Here is a 19,135-nt window from a genome sequence, read left to right as displayed (position 1 = left end):
GGTTCAAAGGCGCAGTGGTATTGCTGAGAAACATATACAGTGCTGGATGAGGGGTGCAGTTCTGGGGGGAGTGCAGTGTTGTGACGGTGGCATTTCTGGGGAACTGCTCAAGTGCTGTGTCAAGGCTTCAGGTTTAGGGGGTGAAGCGGTGACATTGCTGGGGGCACATGCAGCGTCGGGCGAAGTGTGCAGTTATGTGGGACGAAGTGCAGTGTTAGGCCAGAGTGCAGCGCTCGGGGGGGGGGGGGGGGGGATACCCCCTGCTGGTGGCGTGTATGTATACACCGCAGTCAGTGGTCAGGTGTTAGGAAAACTGAAACTGACTGATGGGCGGGGCATCCGTGTGTGGGTGTGACCAGCTGGGGGCGTGGTCTCGGTCAGGGCTCTGACTGTGACCTTCGCTTATCTCACACCTCACTCTGCTCCGGAGTTGTGCTACCACGGGTCTCTCTCGCCTAGGTTCCAGCCACCCCTCTCCTCCAGCATCTCTCCTCTCCCCACGGGGCTGATTTCCCCTCTCTTCTTGTCCCTCTGGTCTCCATCCTTTTCTAGTCTCTTCTCGCCCCAGGGGACTATCGCCTCTTCCCTCCCTCCTTTTGTCGCTCTCTCCCAGGGGATCTCTCATCCTCTGTATTCTCCATCCTTCCCTCGCCCCACGAGGTCGGTTCTCGCCCTCCACAGGGTCCTCCCCCTTCTCTTGCTCCTCTCCGCTCAGGGGTCCTCTCCTCCCCAGGATGCTGGAGCTGTACCTGGACCTCACGTCCCAGCCCTGCCGCGCCGTCTACCTCTTCGCCAAGAAGAACGACATCAACTTCGAGTTTCGGGAGGTGAATCTGTCCAAAGGTGAGAGTGGAACGGGGTGGGCGAGAGAGGAGAACCGGGGCCTGGGTACCACCCGAGCCCCTGGAAGACCTGGCGTGAACCAAGAAGCAGATTCCAGGATAAGAATTGTAAAGAAAAGTAGATTTATGCACATCTGTCTCTGTTTAATATTCATTGACATTATTTCATAGAGAAACTTTAAAGCACGTGTAAATCAGTATTTGTTTACAGTACAATGTCTGGATTCATTCATATATGGATCTCCCAAATTTGTGTTAATAAGTCACAGTTAAGGTTATTGGTCTGCCCAGAATCACACACTTTGGTCAAGTTGAGAAGCTGGGATTTAAGCCAGGCGTTCTGCAGTTCAGGCGCGGGCTGTTATGTGTCCCTGTTTATAACTATACCAAGAGGGATCAGAGAGATCACATGAGACAGAGATCTGGAATGTCACATGTGGTGGCAGAGATCAACATGATCACTTAGCAGGGATCAGAGAGACCACCTGGATCTAGCTCACTGGAAGAAGGAGGACATGGATCAAGAAGATCATATAGATTAATCTAAAAGGTCAATCAATCGAGGATTTATCAAGCGCAGCAGATCACCCGTGAGGGTCTCAAGGTGCAGAAAAAGCAAGGGGAAGACGGGAGCAGGAGCATGCAGCAGCATGGGGAGAGCTGGGCCTGGGACGTGCTCAATGGGGTCGCGCTGTGGCCTCCATTAAGTAGGTCCTGGGAGGAGGGAGGGTCGCTGGGACACGGTGGATGGGGCTAGGTGGGAAATAATGGGTGCATGCAGGAGCAGCAAGGAAAAAGCCGTGAAAACGAAGGAAAAGCAATGAGAAGGCACTCAAAAACGGAGTTAAAAGTATGGAGAAAGCAGCGAAAACAAGGGAAAAGCAGGAAGGCACACAAAATGGGGGAGCAAGCAGTGAAAACAAGGGAAAAGAAATGAGAAGGCACACAAAAAATGGGAGAAACAGCAAGGAGAAGAGGGGAGCAAGAGCGATGCAGCAGCACGGGGAGAGCTGGGCCTAGGTCCTGCTAAGAGATCACCTGAGGTGATCACGTGGTCATCTGGGGACCTGTGTTTAAGCAGATCACATGAAGTGATTAAGAACATCACATGGGGCAGTGGGGATCATCATCATTGTGGCATGGGTCAAGCCGATCACATGGGACACGATTCTAGGAGCTCAAACTGGAAAAAAGATCAAGAAGATCACATGGGGCAGAGATCAAAGTGATCACAAGGAGAGTTGAGGTCACATATCTGAATGCTTTAAAGAGATGCAGTGGGAATGGAAGGGTTGTGATCACCATGGGGAACCTCATATGGACCTAGGTAGAGAGAACTTTGGTCTGGAGAGCACTCATCATCTCTGGACTCTGGGAGACTTAAAGATTGGCAGCAGAGTCCTATATGGGTAGAGATACCCAGCAGAATACCATCTTGATCAGACCTCAGATCTGGAATGTACAAATATGGACAGACTTCTGGCTTGAAAAAACTTAGGGCCTGATTTAGACTTTGGCAGAGGGGTTACTCTGTCACAACGGTAATAAATGTCCCATCCGCTGAAATCTAAATCCCATTATAACCTATGGGATTTATATTTTGGCGGCCAGGATATTCGTCACCGTTGTAACAGAGTAACCCCTTGAACAAACTCTAAATCAGGCCCTTAGTATGGACCTGCCTAGTTGGTTCTGATGTAGACCAACACGGGCAGAGATGGCGGCAGGCACAGGCCCACTGAGTGTACACCAAGCCTGGCTAAGTCTAGCCTTCAAGACTGGCATTTTCTAGAGGGCAGGTGCCAGGGCCCATGGCTTTACTCCACATCAGTGGTTCCCACCTTTTTGACTTCTGTGGACCCCCACTTTATCATTACTGGAGCCCGGGAACCCCCACTGAATCATTATTGGAATCTGGGGACTCCCCGAGTCATTACTGTAAGCTGGGGACCTAATCTGTTAATATTATTTAATTTTCTAAGCAGTCATGGAACCCCTGAGGAGGCTTCGCGGAACCCCAGGGGTCCCCGGACCACCGGTTGGGAACCACTGCTCCACATGACCATATAATTACTTAAAAGAAGGACAAATGCGTGGCTCCATATTTTGCATCCATTGCTTCAGACCATCGGTCTTTAACTATTGCAACTGTGAGTAGGTGGGCTGCAACAACTGTCTCACACAATGTAATAACCATTACATGACACCAAACATGCCAATACTACACTGTTCCTTTCATCCAAGGAAGAAAGGATGCTGCAAGTGTAACTTGGAGGGTGTTCAGTGAAGACGAACACAGCATTCCTAAAACACACACGTGCATGCAAGGCTTAGAATTGTGGTTTAGAAATCTGAGGGTCTTTGAATACTTTTTAGTGGCCATTCTAAGTTTACATTACATTGGACTATCGGGATATAAGTAAAGGAATTACAGAATATAGATGAGAGTAAAATACATCATGACAAAGGATCTCACCCTGACGTACTATCCGTACTACCTTGATGTCCTACAAATCTTTAATTCGTAATTTATTTCAGCCTGTCATTCATTAAAAGCAATATTCTAGGTTTCTATCTTACTAAGTAAATACAGTTAAGTACGAAGGCGCCTGGATACCATCAGAGGTGACAAGCGGCTAACTACAAATCAGCTTTCCATTACAGACCATCATACTCAAAGCTACATCCACCCAGCCTTGAAGCGAGTCATGCGTCACACAAAGGCCACCTCTGGAATTACAGTGCAAACAGAAAGAAACCAGTGGGGCAAAGAATAGGCCTACCAGACAAAAGAAACAGAAGTGTGACAACAGCTCTCAGATCTAGAGTTGACACCATAACAAGATCCACAGACAAAAGAAAGTTAATAAAAAAAATGTTTGAAAAAGAAACATGAAAATACATACGGTAAGCATAAAACATGTAACATCATTCGAAATAAATGCATGTAGCTGTCCACGTGACGGTAATCAACAGACATCTAATAGAAAATGCATACTTGAAACTATTTACATACCCACCAACCTACCAGTCCTTTGGAGACAGATGGGGACAGCTGACAATTATGCACCACACTTTATCCCAGTCATTTTTCATCAAGCCACCAACAAATCACAACCCTCCGCAACTACTCCTGATCAAACTACCAACCAACCACAATCCTCCCCAGCTACGCATGACAAAACTACTAACCAATCACAACCCTCCCCAGCCACTCCTCATAAAACCAACTAATCACTCACCAGTATGCATCGTAAGCTAGACAGCCAGAGGCACAACATTTCAACACGTTAGATACCAGTGTTTATTGGACTGCCCCACAACAACTACTTGTGGATGACAGAAATTGTATAGCGGCATACCAGGAGGAGGTGTGTGGAGATACCGCGTCCCTCCAGATGTGATCCTGGATCTGGTTGCCGAAAGGTGGCAGGACCTAACTTCACCAGCAGCAAGCTTCCATGCCATACCTGCACGTTTCAAAATACAGACTCTACTACACTTTCTGGCCTGCATCACTAATCAAGCAACAGTACAGTAGCCTGTCACTTACTAAGGAGAAGCAACATGTGGCATGGCAGTGCCATGCTGTGGCAGTTCGTTACCTTAACCCATTTCCCAGTGTGCTTGGAGACACTGACTGCATGCATTGGCACTTTGGCCACGCAGGCATGGAGCACACCATTATCACGAACACAATGTAAGATGTCGGAAGCGGTCACTTCTCAGATAGCGTGGTAAAGGTATGCCTTTTGAACTCAGATTTCACACTGTTCCTGAATTGCAGGGGCACGTGGATGAACAAGCAGCGCGTGCATCTCCTGGCTGGAAACAGCTGGTCCCAGAAGCCCGCGAGGGAGCAGCTGGCACGTGCCTCTGGGACCTGCAGTGGAACTGTTTACCAGTGTGTGTTCGAGGTGGCCTGTGCCGAGTTTGCTTTCACTGGACAGTGTAGGCAGGGCTGCAGTGGCAGACATGATTTTGTGGTGTAGTGATGAATAAAGGGTAGAAGTAGCGGTTATGATTTTGGGGTGCACTGTTGGACACGGGTAGGATTGCAGTGACTGGCACAGGAATGGCTACAATGAGCATAGGCAGAGGTGCAAGGCACCCATAGAATGACTCCCAGTGCTGTAAATAAGTAGGGGATCAATTGTTGCGATAGGTGGAGGTGCAGTTGTTGGGATTCATTTGTGGGGTTGGGTAGGGAGGAGGATGGAGGTGGTAGGGTGGTGGCACTAGATTGGACGGCAGGGTGTAATATGGCTTTGGGGTGCATTCACAGGTATAGGTCAGGTTGCACTGCCAAATAGGATATTAGGGTGCATTGTTGGTTACAAAAAGGGTTCACTATGTGGGTATGGGAACAGCTGCAGCACACATTGCAAGTATAGGAAGGCACACAGTGGTATGTGTATGTAGGGGTTGAGTGACAACTGTGATTTTTTTTTATGTGCAGTGGATGATATGATTTTTGGGGTGCAGTGAAGGGTATAGGTGACATTGCAGTGGTGGTTATTATTTTGGAGAGCAGCGATGCTTCCAGGTGGAGTTTCAATGGCAAATGCAAATATAAGCTTAGGAGGGATCACAGTGTGGTGAATAGGTAGGGAGGGTTTACTTGATTATGGATTATGGTTTTGGTGATCAATGGTGGGTACAGGTAGTATTTACAAGGCGGATATGATTTTGGGGATCACTCGTGGGTATAGGTAGAGTTGCAGAGGCAGATATGATTTTGGGGGTCAGTTGTGGGTACAGGGATGGGTGCAGAGGCAGATAAGGTTTTGGGGTGTACTAGTGGAAACAAGCAGGGTGATAGTGGCAGATATAATTTTGGGTGCATTTGTAGTTAACAGTAGGCATACTTTGATGTATAGAAGGGGTTCCAGTAGCAGGTTTGACTAGAGACTGGCGTACAACAATAAAGAAGAGTGATTGAAGCACCTGGCTCAACTAGTTTAGAGGCTGGTAAATTTAGGTGACATAGTTAAGTATAAGCAGGGAAGTTGGGGCGTATAGGAACAGCTGTAATGACCGGTTTAGATAGAGCTGAAGAAGTGAAAGCAAAATTAGGGGTAAAGAGGGGTGTGTAGCCCAGAATGCAGGGGGGGAGGGGTGGAATTCGTCCATGTTTGCGTGTGTAATATATTTAGAAATGTTGGGGTGGGTTGCGCAGGGGTGCTGGTATAGTTTGGAGTGTAGCAATCGAGAAAGGGTGTGTATATATACGGTAAAGATAGGTAGCAGTTGTGGACGAATATATCCTGTGACAAAAAAAAAGGCCTAAATGTTCAGAGAAACACTCCTGTGGCAACTTACCAAGCTAGAATACTTCACTTCACTAAGGGACAGATGTACAAAGGGTTTTAGTGAGTGTATACCCTCTGATTCAGTAAATCAGCAACAGGTCAGCAAATGCTAAAATACTTTTTCAAATGTACTAAATTGATTTAATGATTCAGACAAGTTTTTCTGAATTGCTAAATGGGTGGGAAACTACACAGAATAAATATTTGGAATTGGTGTGTTTAGGGCACACCTTCCAAATACCGGTATACCAAATAGTATGGTATGTTTTAACATTCTGTGATCGAAATCTGGTTGCAAAACATTAATATCCTACTGAGTATACAAAGGTAATGGTAACCCATTTGCAAAAAAAGGATGGTGTCCACATCAGACCCCATCCCTTTTATGAATGTTAAAACACAACATTTTTAAGGTTAAGAAATGGTTACTGGGACCCCATCTTCCACCTAAACAAAGTTTGTGTCAGTATTCTTTTTTTTTTAATACATCCAGTTTTCCTATATGAAAAGCAAGCTGTATTTAATTACATTTATAAAATTATTTTTTTATTTAGAAGCAGTCACAGGCACGATGGTCTGCTGATGTTGTCTGAGTTACCATTCCAGCATGGCCACCCCCAAAACCTTTTGGTTGTGCTCTTGGCACTAGAGCGTAAATGCGCGCCATTTTATAGAACCCCCAACACAGCCATAGTCGATACTTTGTTTCCCGGGATTCAAGAGCACTGCCACAAATTTTTGCCTTGGTTCATTCCATCTTCAGTTTAGGTAAGCCGCAATGCCTCTCCGTAGTCGGTATTATATACCACACATACATGCAGTGATTTATTCACTCTCTCCTTTGCGGTATTAATTACCCTTTCTAATCATTCCTAATGGGCGAGCTGGCATATGACTTTGCTGTCATTTCATTGAGCTTGGCATAATGTTTTGCAGTAAATTAAAATACACATTTCTTCACACAGTCACCCATTTTGGTCCATTGCACGTCCATTGCTGAAACATTCCTAAATCATGTAAGAATGCACCTTATTTTTATGTAGAGATTATACATATTTCAGCTATATGTTATGTTAGTAGAGTATAGTTGACTTAACCTCCACATTTAGTTCTGCATGTTACACAATCACATTCTTTTGGTTCTTAATACATTTGACACACTTGACTGTGACTCACTTTGCAAACACAAGGGTACAGCCGCGTTTTCGTCACAGTGGATTTTCACATTTTAGTGTTGGCACCCCGCACTACTTGCCAATTCATGAGGTGTACATTAAATACTTATTTTGTTTTTCTTTAGAATCATTAGGGCTTTAAAAGGGGTTTAAAAAAAAATAATAATTCAACCATTGCCCTGAGGATGGTGTCACTTATTCATTATACCAGAGTCTGAAACGCATTTCCCCTTCTGTATTCAACAAAGGTTGTTTCATTCTCATCCACAGACCTATTATATGAAGGATTTCTTGTTCAGGAGTGGAACAGCACAGCTGTGGCTCCTACCATTGACTTTGTTTCTTTGACTTTCTTTACATCCCGGATTACATCAGTGCTATATGCTAACAATAGACTTTCTAGTCCAGTAAATCTGGATTTCTGCCACAATGCTCACCTACCTCACAGAGGCGTATCAAGGAGAGACAGCTTAATTTCTCCTATTACTTCCTTGCTCCATGTGTGTTGCAGAATGCGGCACGCAATCAAGGAGGAATGTATCGTTAAGGATTGCTTGTGCGCCTTCCTGAACAAAAACAATCCTGCCCGTAACGCAGGCACCCTTGCACCATGGCACAAGTGCAACGTAGTGCCAATGTTGGCACTACAATTCCTGAAGTGTGCCAGTGCCATGAAAGAGCAGAAGTCCACCAAATCTTAGTAGATATGGAGCATTTCTGCTCTTTCTGTTTCCCTTGGTGCGTTGCGTCAAACTTTAGTAAATCTGGCCCTGTGGTTTTCCCATTCATGCAGGTGAAACTTTCCTTAATTCATGAAAATGTGTTCCAGCGTTTTGTCATTTCCAGCTGGAAAAGGATCTGTCAAACGGTGCCACTGACTTTAGGAACCTCACACCTTTGAATCATTATTTTATGTAAAACACTAACATTTATTCCAAGGTATCTCTGGTTGCAGTGTGGGTGTACATCACTGCACAAATAATAGGAGGCGGTGAGGGCCCGGATTGGTAGACAGTGCTCAACCATCTATTGCTGTTTTTCACCTCATCTGAAACCACAGCAGCGGGTCTGAGATGCTACTCCATGGCTTGCAGAAAATATTCCTGCCTTAGACCCTATCAGATTTATCTAGATTGGGAGCGCAGTTCCCAGATACAAATAAAACGCTGCCCTCCCCAGACCATGGCACATCTTTGTAGTCTGTCTTCTACCAGAGCTGGCACAACCTTTTGATCTGGCCTGTTGCCAAAGCTGGGCCCATCCTTGTGTTTGATTTGAGTCCTATGTGCCCAGAGCCAGACCCACAATTGTGGTCTGATTTATCCACCTGGGCCCACGCATTGTTGTCTCCTTTACCCTCAAAGTTGGGCCTTCCGTTGTGTTGTGCCACAGACCTCATTACCTTTTCTGAACAGAACTACAGCTAGAACTTGACCAACCCTTTGTAGTACACTCTACCCGCTGAGCTGGGACCACTTTTGTAGTTTGCTTCCCACCTAGAGCTAAGCCCACCCTTTTTTGTTGGCTCTAACACGAGCATTGGTCCCACCTTTTGTGGCCTTAGTACCTATAGATAGATACATCCTTTGTTGTTTTTCCGGGCTCAGAGCAGGGCCCACCCTTTCCAGTCAGCCCTAGCTCCAGAGCAGGAGCCAACTGCTGTGGTCTGACCTACATTCAGGCTGGGGCCACCCTTATGCTTTGACCTCAGCTGGGCCCACCCTTATGAGTTAGCCTCACCACTATCTGGTCTATGCCTTGTGTGCTAAGATACCTTTGAAACTGGACCCAATGCTCTGACACCCTAAATGTTTATCCTAGTTACTTCAAGAAATAGGCCACCTCTTAAGCTCTGCCTCACCACCTCCCCCAACCTGATCCCGCCCAGTGCTCTCTCCTCACACAGGGTGGAGAAGGGAGCACAAGTAGCTTGAGTAAGTTTTCAACCTGTGGGAATAGAGAGGTACTTAATTTCAATAAGCAAGTTCAGGGGTGGCCTGGACAAGCTCCAGCAGCAGAGATAACCTTCTGCCTATTAAGAAATCCCCTTAATCGGGCTTTCTGGGAATGCTTTAACCGTGAGGCAGAGGGATTTCTGAAAAAATTAGAATGTCTCAGTGTGGAAATGTGGGGGCATATTTATGAAACTATGGTGCAGCGCAGCAAGTCATCTTGCTGCACTGTGACATAGGAAAAGAACAGGAATGCACCATATTTACGGTAATACAGCTCATTCCTGCCTTTTCCTCTGTGCTGGTGCACTTTAGGCAGCTTCACACCAATGCAGGTACCCTTGCACCATGGTGTCAGGGAGCTTGTGTTGCATGCAGGATTTGTTTGTGCAGGAAGGGGCACCTTCCTGCACAAAACAATCCCAGAAGGCATATTCCTCTATCCATGTGTGCTGCAGAATGTAGTTTACATCTCAAACAACTCACATGCTATAGTGCTAGGCCATGTTTGGTACTTGAGTATTTAACTGAGCGCTAGAATTCATTTTGTTGATCACCATGCTTAGGAAATATGCGGAACAAGCAAGTTCATAGATGTTGCAGGAAGTCAACCAAAAGTTGATTGCGTCTGTTCAACTGAAAATACAATGTTTGTTAAAACAATGGTTTAAGGCTTTTACGTGGGTGAACTCAGGGCAACAGCAAAGCAGATGCAAGAGAATATTTCTTGTAATTGCAAAATCTGCAATAATGTTGCTCATCTGCAATGTTCTTCCTTCTGACTCTGAAGTCCTTAGTGGGAAAAACCATGAAGCGCACCCCCAGAATTTTCTGTCTGCAGATCCTGCCTATTGACTTTCTTAAGTAATATTGCATTTGGAGTGTTTCGCAAAAGGAGCTCATTCATTCTGCATGGATTGATGACTCAAAGGTGTCTAGATCTGCAGTTCATGATATGGTCAGTAGCTTCCTCTTTAATTTATTTTTTAAAAGAGTGTATGAAAGATCTACATGTCTGCTTTTCGTTTCACACTAATGATATTTAATAAAAGCAGATTAGCATGATAAATCCTAAATAACCAGATGCAATTCCAGACTTAACCGAGTACGATGAGTAAACTGTATGCATCCTTATTTAGGAGCTCTATTTACTTAATCCTGAAAAACGAAAATTCCAAAAGTACCTAAGTGTGATGAGTAAACTGTACACACCCTTTTTTAGGTCTTCTAGTCTCTAAATTTTGAATAATCAGCTAAAGTTCCAGATGTATCTGAGTGCAACGAGTAAATGGAGGCAGATGAGCCCTTCTATACGCAATTCACTTCAATTTATCTAAAATGGCACAAATTTTGAAGGAGAAGCATGATGTCCGTAAGATATTATAGGTAAAAAAAATTGACTCGCTTCACATAGGTAAACGTACACTTTTGTGTAATTTGTGTCTGCGAAGTCTCCGCCACACATAAAAGGATAGGCAGTTGTAAAGATATTACTCGTGAAATTGCTTTGTGAATTGCAAAAGAATCATAAACTTATAAGAAAGTGTAGGATTCATTTTGGGAATCAGGCCGTTTGCTTTTATCACATTTAAGATAAAAAAACAGTGCAGACAGTAAACTTTATGCTTTTTTGTTGACGTGGGTTAAGTAAGTTTGTGGTTTGACTGTGTCTGGTAACCAGGCGCCAAAATAGCTTTGATTTGGAGTGTACTCCAGCTTTACTGGGAAAGGTGCCATGTTTTCTTTGATTTCCCAAAGACTGTAACCTTTGTTTTAGAAACGTTTGCCACCAGTGTGTTAGGTTATATTTATTCAATTGATCCAATACCCTATGCAGGCACACTTCTGACTCATCTAATCAGAGCCAAGATACTCCTTCGGGAGTGAGTCATGCCCGATACTAAGTACCTATAACATAAAAGAACCACATCGTCCGCTTTTTGGAGTGTCTGTACCTTTTTGTGGGACAATCTTAAGGGAATAAGACTTAGCTCTAGACTGGGTGTCACCTTTGTTGGCAGAGTTGCAGCCCACGGAAATATTGACGGTGAGGTTTTGGGTTCCAGTCCCTCTACTTCTCATAAATTGGCTCCTAACAGTAACAGTAGCCAGTCTTTATTCCTGCCATCAAGCCACCAAATTTCTCCTATTGATACCCCGGCCCGGGGGTCCCTTTGGGCCCGTTCAACACAGCGGAACAGTTACAGCCCAGGTCTCTTTTGTGTCCCTCAATGGCCTTATTGGAGTGTACAACCACTAAACTTGTGTTTATACCAGAATATCGTTCAAGGGCCCCCGCGATATTTTGAACAGGGGGGAACATCTTACGACTTTCCAAGGCCATCTCTGAACTGAATAATATTAGTTCTAATGATATTGCCTCTATTGAATTTCTTGACTCAAGGGGGTTTCAAGTCGGGGAATCTACCCTAGTTTCATTATCCTCCGCCTCAATAGTTCAGTCCATTCTTGCCAAGAAAGACATATTCCACACTTGGGGAATTATAATTAATCCTTACAAGGAGACGGGCTATTCCATGCTGCTATCCGAATCCCAAAGTTAAATGGCTCCTATAGCATCAAAGCCTTTTTCAATTTTGAAAAGTGCTATGGGTAGAACCTCTACCATCAATGGCACCAACAGCACGGCTCCCGGCTCCCAGGGGGTAACCAATGGGGATTGGTTGCCCTCTGCTTTTTTGTATGGGTGCCCCCAGCGACCCCCCCCCCATGGGTGGAAAGATCAGTGCCAACATTTAGATGTTTGTCCCCATGTTCGTGGAATATTAATGGGGTTGTGTATACGTTTGACTCAGCCAATTTGATTTCTTTTTAAAAACTTATGATGTATTCACCCTTCAGCGAACCTGGACTGAGATCAGTTGCCCGCTGCCAGGGTATTTAGAAATATGGAAACCCACTTATAGAAAGAGAAAGAATGGCCATGCTAAGGGAGGGTTGGCCACTTATGTAACTGTTAAATTAAAAGGGTGTATTTTGCCATTGGCTTGGATGACGTTGGATTCGGGAGATTGTGATTAGGAATGGGAGCTTGCGGCAAATCCTCATAGTAATTAAAGTTTACATTGCTCCTGGAACAAAGGAAAAAAGGGGGAGGCCGTATCGACTGATGCAGATTCTGGGTGATGTAGCTGGGGAATATCCATGTGCTGACTATCTATAACTGGCGATTTTAATAGAACTTGTTTCAGGACACTGTAGAAGCTCTTGAAGGTCCTGATCTTTGTAATCGTCAGTTAATTCCTGAACAACTGAGGCCCCAGGGTGGCCCGCACTGTCCGCTGGGAGAGTACATAGTAATGCATTTAAACAGCATGGGCTTTAAAGTTCTGCATGGCTGTTTACACGATGATGCCCCCATCCCCTTTGCTGGACAAGATTAGATGGACGATCTCACTCCTACTTGGATTATACTATTTGCAACATTGAATTGTTTCCACTTATTGAAAAGTTTTTGATTTCCTACCGGAGTTAGTGATCACTGCCCCCAAATTGTAACCATAAAATCTATTTTTCATTCGCATGATGTTATGCGGGCCGTGGGTGGTTGTATCTGCTTTGAGTCACTAAAGCATATAAAATTGAATTCTTCTGTTAGTGGCACAGTATTGGTTGAATGTGTTAATTTCTTTGACTCCAAGGGATCTGGTTGTATGGCTCCATTTATGTTGTGGGACAAATTTTTCTTACTTTCTATGGTGAAGGTTTCATCAACCTGCGCGTAACTACACCTCATCCCAGCCCTTTGCTATCTCTAGGGAAACTAGAAGTATATAGAAAGCACGTAACAGATTAGCAAGGGCAACTAGGAAGAGCCCTGATTCTGAGTGGCTATTAATTAGATATAAGCAACTGAGAAAAGACTATTCAGGGTTGTGTGCTTGCACCCCTACTTTTCAGTCTGTTCATTGCAGCTTTGTGATAGTCTCTTGACGCTGTTAACTCTCATCCCCCTAACATTGGTGGTCTTAGGCTTAGCCATTTGCTTTACGCTGAGGATCTTGCATTGTTCAGTTATAATAAGATTGGCCTTCAATGGCTGCTTAACCAACTTGCATCTTATACTCCTGCAAATCAATTAGAAGTCAATTTGCTCAAAACTAAAGTGGTCTCCTTCGGAAGAAAAAAAACATTTGGAACCCAGTTGGTATTACAAGAGCAGTAAACTTGTTTAGACCAGTCTTACAAATATTTAGGGGTGTACTTCGACTCTAGGAGCAGCTTTGCCAAGCATAACAAGGAGATTGAACTTAAAGCTGTGGCATTGCAGGTGGCCTTTTCTAAATTATTGAAAGTTTTAAAAGGGCCGAACTTTCTTCCCCTAATGAAGGTTATGAGAGCAAAGATTATCCCTTCATTGTCCTATGGTCCGAAAATGTTGTGGGGCAAAGGCTCTTGCTTAATAAATAGGCTGGTAAACTAGATCTATAAAAGAGTCTTCCATGTACCGCATCTCGCTTCACCCGCGCAGGTATGGTTGGAATTTGGGCTTCCGGATCAGCTGGCAGTTGGTGCCAGCGCTTTCTTGAGGCTTTGTCATAAGCTGCGCCGGGCCAAGGAAGGTTGCTTGGAGACAGTTCTGTGGCAAGAAATCAGTGCGTCGAAAACGAAGACGAAGGGATTTCACTTCCATTTTTTGGTTGAATGTAAACGGCGACTGGAAGCCGAGGACATTTGGGTAAGCAACCCTCCTCATTCCTTGTTTAAACTAGGTGTTAAAAAGATCATACAGTTAGTCTTACCACTCGGAATGCTCCCTCCTTGTTAAACGCAAGCATGTCTGGTTGGTAATTAATTCCTTTAAGCCAGGCACTTCATCTAGCTATCTCTCCTGTTCCTACGGGTTTCGTTTGAAAGATGCATTTATGGCCTTAAGGATGAGCGATTTGGGTTTCTTGAAACATCTACCCTTATGGCGGTTAACCCCTGGAGAGGGTGTGATGTGCAGGGGTTGTGGTAATGCAGATGAAACATTTGAACATGTGGTCTGTTTGTGTGCAGTTGTACTTAAGGAACATAGATCTCTGCTTTGGAGTAAATGGAATAAACTGGGAATTCACCCCTGTCGACAGGCCATTATTAAGTCCCTGGATCCTGCAAATTTAATGCTGAATGTGTTATTGACTATATTTATTCAAATCGCCCAAGCCAAATTTAGGGGCACTGCGAGCAGTGGACAACTATGATTGGAATTTTCTCCTGCACCTGCCTCATTGGTTTGTAGTAATTAGCTAGGTTGCTGAGCGTCAACGTCGCATTTAGGGCTCAGGCCCTCACCGGTATCTAACTTAATGATCATTCAGTGCACTAAAACACTTTAAGGCTTGTGTACTGTGAGCCCCCTTGTTTATCATGTATCATGTGTGGTCCTGGGCTATGGTGGCCTGGATTTATTTTTATTCATATCAATGGTTTTATATTATCATGCAGGAACGTTTTTATTATGGTATGTGCGTTTAAATTAAAAAGTGTTTTTAGCATGTACTTAACATTCGATTGTAAATGTATTACTGACTGTTTCTTTTTTGTGTGTTTTGTTTTAATTGTATTGCATTTTATTATCTGTTCAATAAATTATTCAATAATTCATTTATATTTTTTTCAGTTAGATGTGTACAATGGCATTTTTGTGAGACTGTTTGGCTCTCAAGCTCTTTGTGTAGTTATCATTATTTCTTTGCTTTTAGGTTTGTAACTAAGTTACAAAGTTAGTCAGCTGATGATCGATCTGCTTCCAAAATTGGTAAACAATTACATTTTACCAGCAAGGGTTTTATATTTTGTTTAAAATTACCATAGATACTCTGCTTCATTTAACCCTCTTCTACAAATTTAAGCTGTCTATATTTCCTCCCACATTTAGATCTAACTTCAGTGGTAAATTCAAGACCAAGGGCCAGATGTAGCAAGCAGTTTTGCCCATTCTGTGTCTATGGGAAAATGCGTTCGTACATATGGCCCCAAATGATGTAACAAGTGGCAAATGATCATTTTCTTTACGTTGTAAAACAGAAAATGTGTACAGGAGGAATGAAGTGCCCGAGAAACAAAAAATGTAGTCCAGAGTTGATTCTCCACCAAAACTAAAAAGCTTGTCAGAGCTGGTTTGATAGGTGTAAGGAAACTTAGTTGTGCAGGACATGAATCATGTGCATGTATTACTTCCACAACTACCCCATCACTGGGAACCAAGCACCCCATTGAAGTACTTGACTCTCTCAGGGTAGTGAAGCAGAGCAGTCCAAGGCCCTCACACGGGAAGTGATGTGGGCTAGTTACCACCATTCACTGGCATGCAATAGAAAACACTCAAATGATTGTTCTGTTCAGCACTGATTTTGTTTGCAACAACTAGGTTGACCCATTGTTTGCCACGCAGTAGGCTCCCTTCTAAAATGTGCACTTCAGATGCGTCACTCTATGTTGTTTTAATGATGAGGCTTTATAGCTCCTATTTTAGCCTTCTTTTTAATTCAATGTTGTCAGTTGTCACCATGTGTCTGTGTGCTTACACATTACTTATTATATCTGTTTTTTATGAGATAGAATAAAGGAGTTTGAGACTTTGAGCTTGTTCAGTTAGTGCTTTTTCTTTAGAAAAGCAAAAGTACATTTATTCCACACACATAACTAAATACTTTGCAGTAATACACAAATATATACAGAATGTAGGTGGAAAAACTTTGGTGACACTCTGAAATCACATTTGACTCCTAAAGGGTCATGAACCCCAAAAATCACAGTATTTTCCCCTCCAAAACAATACAACACATTATTAGATTATATGGGAGGATGTTACTTTAAATAAGGAAGGCATATGGCCTTTATCAATATTACCACATTAAGGACCAGATGTAGCAAAGGTTTTTACCCATTCTGTGTCTATGGGAAAAAGTGTTCGTACACATGGCCCCTAATTACCAGAATCACAGGTTAAAAACAATCTTTCTATTACTAACTTCGATAATCATGTTTTATCTGCAATCATTATCAAGAAAGCATTGCACATGTATGAAAAATTAATGTCAGCATACATCTTTTAAATAAAACATTATCAAGCAACATTATATTTGTCTGTGTCTTTCTCTAACCACCTTAGGCAACAAAACATGCAGTCATAGGACCAACAACTAGAGTTCCATGCACTCCCAGGCTGTAGAACAAAGCTCAGACTTGGAAGTGTTTAAAGCTTATGCTGATAGCCTGGGGTTTCATAATTTCCTTGATCATGCTGTTACTTTTGAAATTCATTTGGTGGGCTGCTGCGACTCCTGCCGGACCCACAACTCTCTTCAAAAGCCATTGGTGGTACCCCTGCCATCCTGGGGCCACCACGAGGAAGGAGCAAGCTAAGCCTGCACGCCATTGTGGGGCACACCCTCCAGGAACATGCATATTGAATTAGCAGGTTTGTCTCTGTTGCACAGGGCGTCTGCCTCATGTCTTCTTTTCTTTTTGCTGGGGATGCCTGGTCCCACCTGGGCACCCCAACTTGTGCTTTGGCTGAGGAAGTGCAGGGAGCCCACTCCCTCATTACCTAGCCCACTCCCCTCCCTACAGGCTTTCTTCACTGCTGGCAGCACGGAAGCCTGCAACTGGATTCCCCCTGCCCACTCCATGCGGGCAGGGTGTCATCTTCATGGTGGCTGCCCTGCTCCTCCCAGACGTACACAGGGCGCAGGGGCGACATCACTGCCATTGTGGGGACGGAAGAGCAGTCTCCCTTGGTACGTCCTTCGTTGGGGGCCCAGGGATGACCTCTCAGACACCTTTCTTCTGTGGTGGGGGGCCGTGATGGCAATCCCCTCTCTTCCTTCTTGGTTGGAGAACAGAGTTGGGGGGGGGAGTCCCAGGTCCCAGGCCTCTCCTTTGCTTAAGCTGGCCCAGGGGATAGGGTTCCTAGGTCTCACAAGGCTCTGGGGAAGGGAACCCAACACAAGCCCCCTCCCAGGGCATAGATTATTAATAAGCTTTGGGTCAATCCTTAGACACTGGCCAGCCTTGGAGGTACTTTGAAGACTTCCAGTGGAGCCCCACGCACACCGTCGCTTGAGCTGGGGGGGGGGTCGTCAAATGTCTGATCTTTTCCGCTTTAAATCTCAGGCCCCATTGGGCCGATTTTCACAATCTTGGGCTCATTTTGCTCCTGGTGGTGAGCCCTAGGCAGCATGCCTCCTTGGATCTAAGGTGGTACTCTTCGCAGGAACCTTGTTCCACTAGCTTCCTCCACTAGCCTTTCTCCTTTTCTTTGTCTCTGGTGCTCCTCACCTCTTTTTGTGGCACAAAAGTCCAGATCTTCCCACAACTTGTCTTTAGCCAGCCTCTCTGGTCTTGAAGAAACCCACTGGTCCTGGGGTTAACTGGGGGTAGAGTCCTTGGTCCATTAGGGCATTTGGGGGCTTGTCCTTCGAGTTGTCCATAGTGTTGCCGCTGTCCAACTCCAGTGTCTAACTCTCTGTCTCTCTCTTGTGCAAAAGGTGGGGTGGCAAGTTCTAGATACCAGGTACCCCTGGCCAATACTAGGGTGCCATATCACCCCTTTATCCATGCCCCAACCCTCCTAAACAGCATGTTGGTATAATCCAGGATGGCACAGTCATGTAATCTCTGTTCACATCTCCTCTGAGTGCCACAGCTAAGTTCCTATCTGACATCACTGCCAAGGGCTTTCCCACCAAAACCTCAAAAGGGTGCTCCCTCCTGTGTTGGCCTCAGAGTCTGGGATTTCTCCTGTTTAGTGGCCACGTGCTGCCCGACCCTGCTAAAGTGTGGCAGCTAATTAACAGGTGTAGATTTTCTTCCCTACCCTCTTCCTCCTCAGGAGCTGAGTGAAGCATTGTTTATGATAACTTTTGTGTAAGGACTCCTTTGCTCCCTCTGCTGGGGAGCCGAGTAGTTAACCTGGCTCAGCAGGGTGCCAAAAGGCTTAGAATCTGATCCTGAGTCCGAGAAATATGGCAATTCTAGATGACCCATAACGGGTACATGTACACTTTTCGGACTTGCATCTTCAAACTTGGTGCACGTTTCACCCTAGTTTGATGCCTCACTGGACTTTTTAGACCTTAGGGAACCAAAACTGTAGTTTACTGGAGATTTCCCCCTATATGTATAATACAGTGACACTGCAGATACAACAGTAAATTCTACTGACCTTATCTATGAATGCCAAATTATAATATAAGACCTGCCCCAGGTCAACATCTAATCTTGCTGAGTCCCCTCTGCACCAGGCTAGCTGTGTACAGTCACTGAGTTGCGCACAGCGGTAATCTCACATGCACAGCCCTCATGCATAGTTTTTCACGTGTAACCGGCCAAGGGCCCCTTACCCTAGCTATGTCGCAGAAGCCTTATCTTAAAAGGCAGACACTGGTGTTTACATGCACAGTCCATTTAACATGTGATTACCATGAATGAAGCGCAAGGACTGAGACTTGCCCACAGTAAAAAGTCAAAAACTAGGTGATCAAAAAGTGAAAAATCTGGGTTAAGTGGGCAGAATCCATTTTGCTACAATAATGTTTGAAAAAGGTTGCAAAGAGTAAAGATTATGTGATGAGAAAAGAGTGACAACCCTTTGTTCAAGGTTATCTGTTTCACTTAAGAGCCTGAGCAAAATCGCTTCTGTCAGTTTACCCAGATTGGAAAGGTTGAAATCATCTGTTATAAAGCTCTCATGGGTTGCATTGTTGGAAATTACTCCCTCAATTAATTCACAGAAGATTTAAATTTTTTCTGTTCAGGTGCCCTTATGAAGATTTATGTAAACATTAATAAAAAGGGCAGACATACTTCTGCCACCTAAGTGGTAGTGCTCCAAAGGGTCCATC

The 19,135-nt window shown here is 44.4% G+C and overlaps 1 protein-coding gene across 2 annotated transcripts in view; it reads left to right on the top strand.

Moving 5' to 3' along the window:
• The window catches only part of LOC138266397 (glutathione S-transferase theta-1-like), a 69,788-nt gene that overhangs the window by 27,710 nt on the left and 22,943 nt on the right, over positions 1 to 19,135 (top strand). The window contains exon 1 of one of the 2 annotated variants that reach the window (XM_069215167.1): positions 374 to 843. The exons of the other annotated variant lie outside the window; for it this stretch is intronic. Coding sequence (XP_069071268.1) covers positions 735 to 843 — 109 coding nt within the window. The 5' untranslated portion in view covers positions 374 to 734. Of the gene's footprint in view, positions 1 to 373; positions 844 to 19,135 lie in introns of those variants that run through there. 2 annotated transcript variants of the gene reach the window in all.

The sequence above is a fragment of the Pleurodeles waltl genome, chromosome 11 (assembly GCF_031143425.1).
Source record: "Pleurodeles waltl isolate 20211129_DDA chromosome 11, aPleWal1.hap1.20221129, whole genome shotgun sequence".
NCBI lineage: Eukaryota > Metazoa > Chordata > Amphibia > Caudata > Salamandridae > Pleurodeles > Pleurodeles waltl.
This window is presented reverse-complemented; position numbering and strand designations above follow the sequence as displayed.